Genomic DNA, 12,353 nt, shown 5'->3' on the forward strand with positions numbered 1-12,353 from the left:
AAAAGTCATTCTGCTACCCAAGAATAGTAAAGCCCCCTTTACTGGCTCAAATAGCCGACCAATCAGCCTGTTACCAACCCTTAGTAAACTATTGGAAAAAATTGTGTTTGACCAGATACAATGCTATTTTACAGTAAACAAATTGACAACAAACTTTCAGCATGCTTATAGAGAAGGTCACTCAACAAGCACAGCACTTGATGACAAATGACTGATGATTGGCTGAGAGACATTGATGATACAAATATTGTGGGGGCTGTTTTGTTAGACTTCAGTGCGGCTTTTAATCATAGTCTGCTGCTGGAAAAACGTATGTGTTATGGCTTTACACCCCCTGTTATAATGTGGATAAAGAGTTACTTGTCTAACAGAACACAGAGGGTGTTCTTTAATGGAAGCCTCTCAAACTTAATCCAGGTAGAATCAGGAATTCCCCAGGGCAGCTGTCTAGGCCCATTACTTTTTTTCAATCTTTACTAATGACCTGCCACTGGCTCTGAGTAAAGCCAGTGTGTCTATGTATACGGATGACTCAACACTATACACTTCAGCTGCTACAACAGCTGAAATGACAGCAACACTTAATAAAGAGTTGCAGTAAGTTTTGGAATGGGTGGCAAGGAATAAGTTAGTCCTAAATATTTCCAAAACTAAAAGCATTGTATTTGGGTCAAATCATTCACTAAACCCTAAACCTCAATTACATCTCGTAATGAATAATGTGGAAATTGAGGCAAGTTGAGGTGACTAAACTGCTTGGAGTAACCCTGGATTGTAAACTGTTATGGTCAAAGCATATTGATACAACAGTAGCTAAGATGGGGAGAAGTCTGTCCATAATAAAGCACAGCTCTGGATTCTTAACAACGCTATCAACAAGGCAGGTCCTACAGGCCCTAGTTTTGTCGAACCTGGACTACTGTTCAGTCGTGTGGTCAGGTGCCACAAAGAGGGACTTAGGAAATTTGCAATTGGCTCAGAACAGGGCAGCACGGCTGGTTTTTGGATGTACACAGAGAGCTAACATTAATAATATGCATGTCAATCTCTCCTGGCTTAGAGTGGAAGAGAGATTGACTTCATCACTGCTTATTTTTTTAAGAGGTGTAGACAAGCTGAATGTACCGAGCTGTCTGTTTGGAATGCTGGCACACAGCTCGGACACCCATGCATACCCCACGAGACATGCCACCAGAGGTCTCTTCAGTCCCCAAGTCCAGAATAGACTACGGGAAACGCGCAGTACTACATAGAGCCATGACTACATGGAACTCTATTCCACATCAAGTAACTCAGTCAAGCAGTAAAATAAGATTTAAAAAACAAATTAAACTACACTTTATGGAACAGCGCGGACTGTGAAGAGACACACACACACAGACACACACACACAGGCACACACACAGCATTCACAAACACATGCTAACACACGCACTCTACACACACACATTTTAATATTGTTATTTTGCTGTATTATTGGATTTTGTATTGTAAATATGTTATGGTAGAGTAGTGTGTAATAAGGTGTTGTGTTATGGATTGGTTTATTGTATGTAAATTGTGGTTGGACCCCAGGAAGAGTAGCTGTTGCCTTGGCAGCCTCTAATGGGGATCCGTAATAAACACAAATACAAATACATATTCACGCACCACTTTTCCGTTATTTATTTTTTTAGAATTTTTTTAAACAAGTAATTTTTTTTCATTTCACTTCACCAATTTGGACTATTTTGTGTGTGTTCGTTACATGAAATCCAAATATAAATCCATTTAAATTACAGGTTGTAATGCAACAAAATAGGAAAAATGCCAAGGGGGATGAATGCTTTTGTAAGGCACTGTAGAATTCAATCATCAGTCATCATAGCCATAGACTTCACCAAGGCCTCAAAGAAGTGCCACGAGTACTGCAACACATAGCAACAACATACGCATGAACGTAAACACACACACTCACATCAGGAACAAAGATAACAGTGATTTACTGTTACCTGCTGTGTGTGAAGTCAACAGTGCTATTAGAGTAATACTGTTACCTGCTGTGTGTGAAGTCAACAGTGCTATTAGAGTAATACTGTTACCTGCTGTGTGTGAAGTCAACAGTGCTATTAGAGTAATACTGTTACCTGCTGTGTGTGAAGTCAACAGTGCTATTAGAGTAATACTGTTACCTGCTGTGTGTGAAGTCAACAGTGCTATTAGAGTAATACTGTTACCTGCTGTGTGTGAAGTCAACAGTGCTATTAGAGTAATACTGTTACCTGCTGTGTGTGCTCTCTGAGAAAGCTCTCTGAAAGTCCCTATTGGCTGTGCCTCTGTTTCTCTCTCCCACAGGTCTGAACGTGGGCTGCTTTTATGCAGTGGGCACACTACTGAACCGCATGATCATCGAGCACTACCCTGTAAGTCTTACAGTTCAGTATGTGGGCACTGAAACACATTGACAACACAACAACAATGAGCATGTTATTTGGTTAACAATACAAACATTCTAGAATACAACAATGAGCATGTTATTTGGTTAACAATACAAACATTCTAGAATACAACAATGAACATGTTATTTGGTTAACAATACAAACATTCTAGAACACAACAATGAGCATGTTATTTGGTTAGCAATACAAACATTCTAGAACACAACAATGAGCATGTTATTTGGTTAGCAATACAAACATTCTAGAATACAACAATGAGCATGTTATTTGGTTAACAATACAAACATTCTAGAACACAACAATGAGCATGTTATTTGGTTAACAATACAAACATTATAGAATACAACAATGAGCATGTTATTTGGTTAACAATACAAACATTCTAGAATACAACAATGAGCATGTTATTTGGTTAGTAATACAAACATTCTAGAATACAACAATGAGCATGTTATTTGGTTAACAATACAAACATTCTAGAATACAACAATGAGCATGTTATTTGGTTAACAATACAAACATTCTAGAATACAACAATGAGCATGTTATTTGGTTAACAATACAAACATTCTAGAATACAACAATGAGCATGTTATTTGGTTAGCAATACAAACATTCTAGAATACAACAATGAGCATGTTATTTGGTTAACAATACAAACATTCTAGAATACAACAATGAGCATGTTATTTGGTTAACAATACAAACATTCTAGAATACAACAATGAGCATGTTATTTGGTTAACAATACAAACATTCTAGAATACAACAATGAGCATGTGATTTGGTTAACAATACAAACATTCTAGAATACAACAATGAGCATGTTATTTGGTTAACAATACAAACATTCTAGAATACAACAATGAGCATGTTATTTGGTTAACAATACAAACATTCTAGAACACAACAATGAGCATGTTATTTGGTTAACAATACAAACATTCTAGAATACAACAATGAGCATGTTATTTGGTTAACAATACAAACATTCTAGAATACAACAATGAGCATGTTATTTGGTTAGCAATACAAACATTCTAGAATACAACAATGAGCATGTTATTTGGTTAACAATACAAACATTCTAGAATACAACAATACAAAACCCGGTTATTCACCCTTACCTAACAAAACCCTGTTATTCACCCTTACCTAACAAAGCCCTGTTATTCACCCCTACCTAACAAAGCCCTGTTATTCACCCTTACCTAACAAAGCCCTGTTATTCACCCTTACCTAACAAAGCCCTGTTATTCACCCTTACCTAACAAAGCCCTGTTATTCACCCTTACCTAACAAAGCCCTGTTATTCACCCTTACCTAACAAAGCCCTGTTATTCACCCCTACCTAACAAAGCCCTGTTATTCACCCCTACCTTCCAAAGCCCTGTTATTCACCCTCTACCTAACAAAGCCCTGTTATTCACCCCTACCTAACAAAACCCTGTTATTCACCCTCTACCTAACAAAGCCCTGTTATTCACCCTTACCTAACAAAGCCCTGTTATTCGCCCTCTACCTAACAAAGCCCTGTTATTCACCCTTACCTAACAAAGCCCTGTTATTCACCCCTACCTAACAAAGCCCTGTTATTCACCCTTACCTAACAAAGCCCTGTTATCACCCTTACCTAACAAAGCCCTGTTATTCACCCCTACCTAACAAAGCCCTGTTATTCACCCCTACCTAACAAAGCCCTGTTATTCACCCCTACCTAACAAAGCCCTGTTATTCACCCCTACCTAACAAAGCCCTGTTATTCACCCCTACCTAACAAAGCCCTGTTATTCACCCCTACCTAACAAAGCCCTGTTATTCACCCCTACCTAACAAAGCCCTGTTATTCACCCCTACCTAACAAAGCCCTGTTATTCACCCCTACCTAACAAAGCCCTGTTATTCACCCCTACCTAACAAAGCCCTGTTATTCACCCCTACCTAACAAAGCCCTGTTATTCACCCCTACCTAACAAAGCCCTGTTATTCACCCTTACCACCCTTCCATCTGTGTCAGCATGCCTTTTGGCTTCTCTGACAGTATGTGGGGAGAGAGGGTTTATCAGCAGGTGGCTGGGGGAGAGGGGGTTATCAGGTGGCTGGGGGTTAGGGGGTTATCAGGTGGCTGGGGGAGAGAGGGTTTTCACCAGGTGGCTGGGGGTTAGGGGGTTTTCAGCAGGTGGCTGGGGGTTAGGGGGTTATCACCAGGTGGCTGGGGGTTAGGGGGTTTTCACCAGGTGGCTGGGGGTTAGGGGGTTATCACCAGGTGGCTGGGGGTTAGGGGGTTATCACCAGGTGGCTGGGGGTTAGGGGGTTTTCACCAGGTGGCTGGGAGTTAGGGGGTTATCACCAGGTGGCTGGGGGTTAGGGGGTTATCACCAGGTGGCTGGGGGTTAGGGGGTTATCACCAGGTGGCTGGGGGTTAGGGGGTTTTCACCAGGTGGCTGGGAGTTAGGGGGTTATCACCAGGTGGCTGGGGGTTAGGGGGTTTTCACCAGGTGGCTGGGGGTTAGGGGGTTGTCAGCAGGTGGCTGGGGGTTAGGGGGTTTTCAGGTGGCTGGGGGTTAGGGGGTTGTCAGCAGGTGGCTGGGGGTTAGGGGGTTTTCACCAGGTGGCTGGGAGTTAGGGGGTTATCACCAGGTGGCTGGGGGTTAGGGGGTTTTCACCAGGTGGCTGGGGGTTAGGGGGTTGTCAGCAGGTGGCTGGGGGTTAGGGGGTTTTCAGGTGGCTGGGGGTTAGGGGGTTGTCAGCAGGTGGCTGGGGGTTAGGGGGTTTTCAGCAGGTGGCTGGGGGTTAGGGGGTTTTCAGCAGGTGGCTGGGGGTTAGGGGGTTTTCAGCAGGTGGCTGGGGGTTAGGGGGTTAGGGGGTTGTCACCAGGTGGCTGGGGGTTAGGGGGTTTTCAGGTGGCTGGGGGTTAGGGGGTTGTCAGCAGGTGGCTGGGGGTTAGGGGGTTTTCACCAGGTGGCTGGGGGTTAGGGGGTTTTCAGCAGGTGGCTGGGGGTTAGGGGGTTATCAGGTGGCTGGGGGTTAGGGGGTTATCAGGTGGCTGGGGGAGAGAGGGTTTTCACCAGGTGGCTGGGGGTTAGGGGGTTTTCAGCAGGTGGCTGGGGGTTAGGGGGTTATCACCAGGTGGCTGGGGGTTAGGGGGTTTTCACCAGGTGGCTGGGGGTTAGGGGGTTTTCACCAGGTGGCTGGGGGTTAGGGGGTTATCACCAGGTGGCTGGGGGTTAGGGGGTTTTCAGCAGGTGGCTGGGAGTTAGGGGGTTAGGGGGTTGTCACCAGGTGGCTGGGGGGTAGGGGGTTTTCAGGTGGCTGGGGGTTAGGGGGTTGTCAGCAGGTGGCTGGGGGTTAGGGGGTTTTCAGGTGGCTGGGGGTTAGGGGGTTGTCAGCAGGTGGCTGGGGGTTAGGGGGTTTTCAGCAGGTGGCTGGGGGTTATGGGGGTTTTCAGCAGGTGGCTGGGGGTTAGGGGGTTTTCAGCAGGTGGCTGGGGGTTAGGGGGTTAGGGGATTGTCAGCAGGTGGCTGGGGGTTAGGGGGTTGTCAGCTGGTGGCTGGGGGTTAGGGGGTTGTCAGCAGGTGGCTGGGGGTTAGGGGGTTAGGGGGTTTTCAGCAGGTGGCTGGGGGTTAGGGGGTTTTCAGCAGGTGGCTGGGGGTTAGGGGGTTTTCAGGTGGCTGGGGGTTAGGGGGTTGTCAGCAGGTGGCTGGGGGTTAGGGGGTTTTCAGCAGGTGGCTGGGGGTTAGGGGGTTTTCAGCAGGTGGCTGGGGGTTAGGGGGTTTTCAGCAGGTGGCTGGGGGTTAGGGGGTTTTCAGCAGGTGGCTGGGGGTTAGGGGGTTTTCAGCAGGTGGCTGGGGGTTAGGGGGTTAGGGGGTTGTCACCAGGTGGCTGGGGGTTAGGGGGTTGTCACCAGGTGGCTGGGGGTTAGGGGGTTGTCACCAGGTGGCTGGGGGTTAGGGGGTTGTCACCAGGTGGCAGGGGGTTAGGGGGTTGTCACCAGGTGGCTGGGGGTTAGGGGGTTGTCACCAGGTGGCTGGGGGTTAGGGGGTTGTCACCAGGTGGCTGGGAGTTAGGGGGTTGTCACCAGGTGGCTGGGGGTTAGGGGGTTGTCACCAGGTGGCTGGGGGTTAGGGGGTTGTCACCAGGTGGCTGGGGGTTAGGGGGTTGTCACCAGGTGCCTGGGGGTTAGGGGGTTGTCAGCAGGTGCCTGGGGGTTAGGGGGTTGTCACCAGGTGCCTGGGGGTTAGGGGGTTGTCACCAGGTGCCTGGGGGTTAGGGGGTTGTCACCAGGTGGCTGGGAGTTAGGGGGTTGTCACCAGGTGGCAGGGGGTTAGGGGGTTGTCACCAGGTGGCTGGGGGTTAGGGGGTTGTCAGCAGGTGCCTGGGGGTTAGGGGGTTGTCAGCAGGTGGCTGGGGGTTAGGGGGTTGTCACCAGGTGGCTGGGGGTTAGGGGGTTGTCAGCAGGTGGCTGGGAGTTAGGGGGTTGTCAGCAGGTGCCTGGGGGTTAGGGGGTTGTCAGCAGGTGCCTGGGGGTTAGGGGGTTGTCACCAGGTGGCTGGGGGTTTGGGGGTTGTCAGCAGGTGGCTGGGGGTTAGGGGGTTGTCAGCAGGTGGCTGGGGGTTAGGGGGTTGTCACCAGGTGGCTGGGGGTTTGGGGGTTGTCAGCAGGTGGCTGGGGGTTAGGGGGTTGTCAGCAGGTGGCTGGGGGTTAGGGGGTTGTCACCAGGTGGCTGGGGGTTAGGGGGTTGTCACCAGGTGGCTGGGGGTTAGGGGGTTGTCAGCAGGTGGCTGGGGGTTAGGGGGTTGTCACCAGGTGGCTGGGGGTTAGGGGGTTGTCAGCAGGTGGCTGGGGGTTAGGGGGTCGTCACCAGGTGGCTGGGGGTTAGGGGGTTGTCACCAGGTGGCTGGGGGTTAGGGGGTTGTCAGCAGGTGGCTGGGGGTTAGGGGGTTGTCACCAGGTGGCTGGGGGTTAGGGGGTTGTCACCAGGTGGCTGGGGGTTAGGGGGTTGTCAGCAGGTGGCTGGGGTTTAGGGGGTTGTCACCAGGTGGCTGGGGGTTAGGGGGTTGTCACCAGGTGGCTGGGGGTTAGGGGGTTGTCAGCTGGTGGCTGGGAGTTAGGGGGTTGTCACCAGGTGGCTGGGGGTTATGGGGTTGTCAGCAGGTGGCTGGGGGTTAGGGGGTTGTCAGCAGGTGGCTGGGGGTTAGGGGGTTGTCAGCAGGTGCCTGGGGGTTAGGGGGTTGTCACCAGGTGGCTGGGGTTAAGGGGGTTGTCAGCAGGTGCCTGGGGGTTAGGGGGTTGTCAGCAGGTGGCTGGGGGTTAGGGGGTTGTCACCAGGTGGCTGGGGGTTAGGGGGTTGTCAGCAGGTGGCTGGGGGTTAGGGGGTTGTCACCAGGTGGCTGGGGGTTAGGGGGTTGTCACCAGGTGCCTGGGGGTTAGGGGGTTGTCACCAGGTGGCTGGGGGTTAGGGGGTTGTCAGCAGGTGGCTGGGGGTTAGGGGGTTGTCAGCAGGTGGCTGGGGGTTAGGGGGTTGTCAGCTGGTGGCTGGGGGTTAGGGGGTTGTCAGCAGGTGGCTGGGGGTTAGGGGGTTGTCAGCAGGTGGCTGGGGTTAAGGGGGTTGTCACCAGGTGGCTGGGGGTTAGGGGGTTGTCAGCAGGTGGCTGGGGGTTATCTGATTGGCCAGCAGTAGGCCTATAGGTGCGCTTGATTTGCTCTCTGGGCCTGCCGGGTAGGCAGAGTTCTACCTTCAGACACATGAAATGGTTAAACATGGGAACACTTTTCCTTCCTGGTGCTAGGCCTGCTGAGTCAAGTGCACCTCCCGCCAACAGCGCGAAATGAATAAAACAAATTGAAACGCAAGACTTTACAGTTGGGTTTTTTACAGAAATGTTTGGTGATCGACTAGGAATGGCTTGGAGATTAAACTGGCTCTCATGAGGACCGCCACAGGAAAGGAAGACCCAGAGTTACCTCTGCTGCAGAGGATAAGTTCATTAGAGTTAACTGCACCTCAGATTGCAGCCCAAATAAATGCTTCACAGAGTTCAAGTAACAGACACATCTCAACATCAACTGTTCAGAGGAGACTGCGTGAATCAGGCCTTCATGGTCAAATTGCTGCAAAGAAACCACTACTAAAGGACACCAATAAGAAGAAGAGACTTGCTTGAGCCAAGAAACATGAGCAATTGACATTAGACTGGTGGAAATCTGTCCTTTGGTCTGATGAGTCCAAATTTGAGATTTTTGGTTCCAACCGCCGTGTCTTTGTGAGATGCAGAGAAGGTGAATGGATGATCTCTGCATGTGTGGTTCCCACCGTGAAGCATGGAGGAGGAGGTGTGAAGGTGTGGGGGTGCTTTGCTGGTGACACTGTCTGTGATTTATTTAGAATTCAAGGCACACTTAACCAACATGGCTACCACAGCATTCTGCAGCGATACGTCATCCCATCTGGTTTGGGCTTAGTGGGACTATCATTTATTTTTCAACAGGACAATGACCCAACACACTCCTCCAGGCTGTGTAAGGGCTATTTGACCAAGAAGGAGAGTGATGGAGTGCTGCATCAGATGACCTGGCCTCCACAATGACCTGACCTCAACCCAATTGAGATGGTTTGGGATGAGTTGGACCGCAGAGTGAAGGAAAAGCAGCCAACAAGTGCTCAGCATATGTGGGAACTCCTTCAAGACTGTTGGAAAAGCATTCCAGGTGAAGCTGGTTGAGAGAATGCCAAGAGTGTGCAAAGCTGTCATCAAGGCAAAGAGTGGCTACTTCAAAGAATCTAAAATCTAAAATATATTTTGATTTGTTTTGACACTTTTTTGGTTACTACATGATTCCATATGTGTTATTTCATAGTTTTGATGTCTTCACTATTATTCTACAATGTAGAAAATAGTAAAAAAATAAAGAAAAAACCATTGAATGAGTAGGTGTGTCCAAACTTTTGACTGGTGCTGTAGCTCAGGGAAACCTGTTTCCAACCTAGTCAGTAGTTGGTTAGAATAGCATGCACAATGAGTCTGCTTCCCAAATGGCAGCCTATTCCCTATATAGTGCACTACATTTGACCAGAGCCACACACACACACTAACCCTACTCTCCCCTGTCTGTCTGTCTGTCTGTCCTGACCCGCAGGGTGAAGAGTTGAATGCGGGCAGGATAGGCCTCACCATCGTTATCGCTGGCATGGTGGGATCGCTGATCTGTGGCATCTGGCTAGACAGAACCAAAACATACAAGTAAGTACAGTCCAGGTTATTTAATGTGCATTTTACATGGATCACAACAACAAATCACTCAGAATGAAGGTGACATGGGGAAAGGCGTATGGAGATACAGGAAGTTGATCATTGGCCCCATTGTTTCCATGTCTAATTTCAAAACACTGCCTTGAGCTGGTTATAATGATGTCATCACAACTAGTGTTGTCCGCTGGAAAATACAATCACTGTGCAGCTTTCACCAATGACTTGTGTGACGCTATTGTCTTCAGTTCTGTGCTGTCCATGTTTGATCCTTTTCATGTTGTTGGCCAGCTGTGTGAGACTTCTGTCTCCTTGACTGTGTAGGATGTTGGTTTACATTGTTAGATTTTTTTATTCTTCTTGGCTGGCGTTGTTTCATGGTCTTTGTTTTTTCATGTTGTTTGTTTCATGTTTGTTGTTTCATGCTGTTTTGTTGTTTCATGCTGTTTGTTGTTTCTTGTTTGTTTCATGTTGATGCCTGTTCCTCAGATTCCAGCTGTGTGTGTGTGGCTGTGTTGCTGTGTTGACTGTGTGTGTGTGTGTGTGGCTGTGTTGCTGTGTTGACTGTGTGTGTGTGTGTGTGGCTGTGTTGCTGTGTGGCTGCGTGCTTGGGACAGGACAGGGGCCAGCTCTGTTTGTCCAGGTGCAGCAGCCTGTTGATAACTCTCCTAACCCCTGACCAATAGCCACTGATCCTTGGCTCATCCCATGGGATCGCTGGCCATCTGTTCGGAGAGAACCCCCCTTCGGGGTCCAAGGACTTTGCCCATTCTTAAACAGGGATGCGTGAGAACCTTTGCCGCCAGTATAGTGACGATAGTGAGTGAAGTGGTAGACTACCCAGTGGTGCTGTAAAGATGCCTGCAGAAGAGGAGAAGAACCGTGAGAGATGAGTTCCGAGTTCCAGACATACGAGATATGAGCAGTAGTAGTTCCCATTACAGTATAGACGTCTGTATTTCCTGTATTCTGGCTGTAAGACGTGCCGATGTTGGCGGAGACCTTTCTGTAGACCAACGGGGATCTGTGTCGAGGGCGCCGTAGTTCCCCTTAGCTCTGTGGCCGACTGTTTACTTTACTTGACCTTGTTCCTGCCCCACTCCCACTTCATCCTCTCAGCAAATAGAGACATCCGTAAGAGTTGTTCACTCCCACTTCATCCTCTCAGCAAATAGAGACATCCGTAAGAGTTGTTCACTCCCACTTCATCCTCTCAGCAAATAGAGACATCCGTAAGAGTTGTTCACACCCACTTCATCCTCTCAGCAAATAGAGACATCCGTAAGAGTTGTTCACTCCCACTTCATCCTCTCAGCAAATAGAGACATCCGTAAGAGTTGTTCACACCCACTTCATCCTCTCAGCAAATAGAGACATCCGTAGGTGTTGTTCACTCCCACTTCATTGGTTGGCAATCACTGTATAAAGACGTACACAACACATGTTCTGCACACCACCATGGGTGTATTTAACAACACATGTTCTGTACACCACCATGGGTGTATTCAACAACATGTTCTGTATACCACCATGGGTGTATTCAACAACACATGTTCTGTACACCACCATGGGTGTATTCAACAACATGTTCTGTACACCACCATGGGTGTATTCAGGGAAGTGAAACTCTCTGAACATTGCAGATGGAAATAGAGTCAGTTATTCATCGCTACTCTAACTGGCATGCCAGGATTATTACATAGCTGAACTGGTATTGATCCACATTCCACATATTCACAACTCTCATATGTGTTGATTGGATCTATTTATGCGTATTTGATTTGTCTCTAGGATATGTCAGTGTATTCTGTGAATTGTGTGTAATGGCTCTGTGTTTCCCATGATTTATTAATTGATTGTGTCTTTCAGACAGACTACCCTGACGGTCTACCTCATGTCCTTCGTAGGGATGTTGGTCTATGCCTTCACCCTCAGTCTGGGTCATCTCTGGATAGTCTTCCTCACCGCTGGAGCTCTGGGGTAAGACCTCTCTCTCTCTCTCTCTCTCTCTCTCTCTCTCTCTCTCTCTCTAGCTCTCGGTCTGTCTTTCTCTCTCTCTCTCTCTCTCTCTCTCTCTCTCTCTCTCTCTCTAGCTCTCGGTCTGTCTCTCTCTCTCTAGCTCTCTCTAGCTCTCTCTCTCTCTCTAGCTCTCTCTCTCCCTCTCTCTCTCTCTCGCTCTCTCTAGCTCTCTCTCTCTCTAGCTCTCTCTCTCTCTCTCTCTCTCTAGCTCTCTCTCCCTCTCTCTCTAGCTCTCTCTCTCTTTCTCTCTCTCTCACTCTTTCTCTCTCTCTCACTCTCTCTAGCTCTCTCTCTCTCTCTCTCTCTCACTCTCTCTCTCACTCTCTCTAGCTCTCTCTCTCTCTCGCTCTCTCTCTCTCTCTCTCACTCGCTCTCTCTCCCTCTCTCACTCTCTCACTTTCTCTCACTCTCTCGCTCTCTCTCTCTCTCACTCTCTCTCTCTCTCTCTCTCTCTCTCTCACTCGCTCTCTCTCTCGGTCTGTCTCTCTCTCTCTCTCTCTCTCTCTCTCTCGGTCTGTCTGTCTCTCCCTCTCTCTCTCTCTCTAGCTCTCTCTAGCTCTCTCTCTCTCTCTCTAGCTCTCTCTCTCCCTCTCTCTCTCTCTCTCGCTCTCTCTAGCTCTCTCTCTCTCTAGCTCTCTCTCTCTCTCTC

At 48.6% G+C, this 12,353-nt stretch overlaps 1 protein-coding gene across 1 annotated transcript in view; it reads left to right on the forward strand.

The window, feature by feature from the left end:
- Positions 1-11,669, forward strand: part of LOC311106848 (choline/ethanolamine transporter flvcr2b-like) — a gene marked incomplete at its 3' end in the record, with an annotated part of 48,360 nt that extends 36,691 nt beyond the window's left edge. Inside the window, exons 4-6 of the mRNA XM_084149219.1 lie at positions 2,335-2,402; positions 9,576-9,679; positions 11,555-11,669. Of these exons, the coding sequence (XP_084005345.1) occupies positions 2,335-2,402; positions 9,576-9,679; positions 11,555-11,669 (287 nt within the window). The remainder of the gene's footprint in view (positions 1-2,334; positions 2,403-9,575; positions 9,680-11,554) is intronic.
- Positions 11,670-12,353: the final 684 nt, after the last annotated feature.

Source organism: Coregonus lavaretus (assembly GCF_964263955.1).
Source record: "Coregonus lavaretus genome assembly, chromosome: 31".
Lineage (NCBI taxonomy): Eukaryota > Metazoa > Chordata > Actinopteri > Salmoniformes > Salmonidae > Coregonus > Coregonus lavaretus.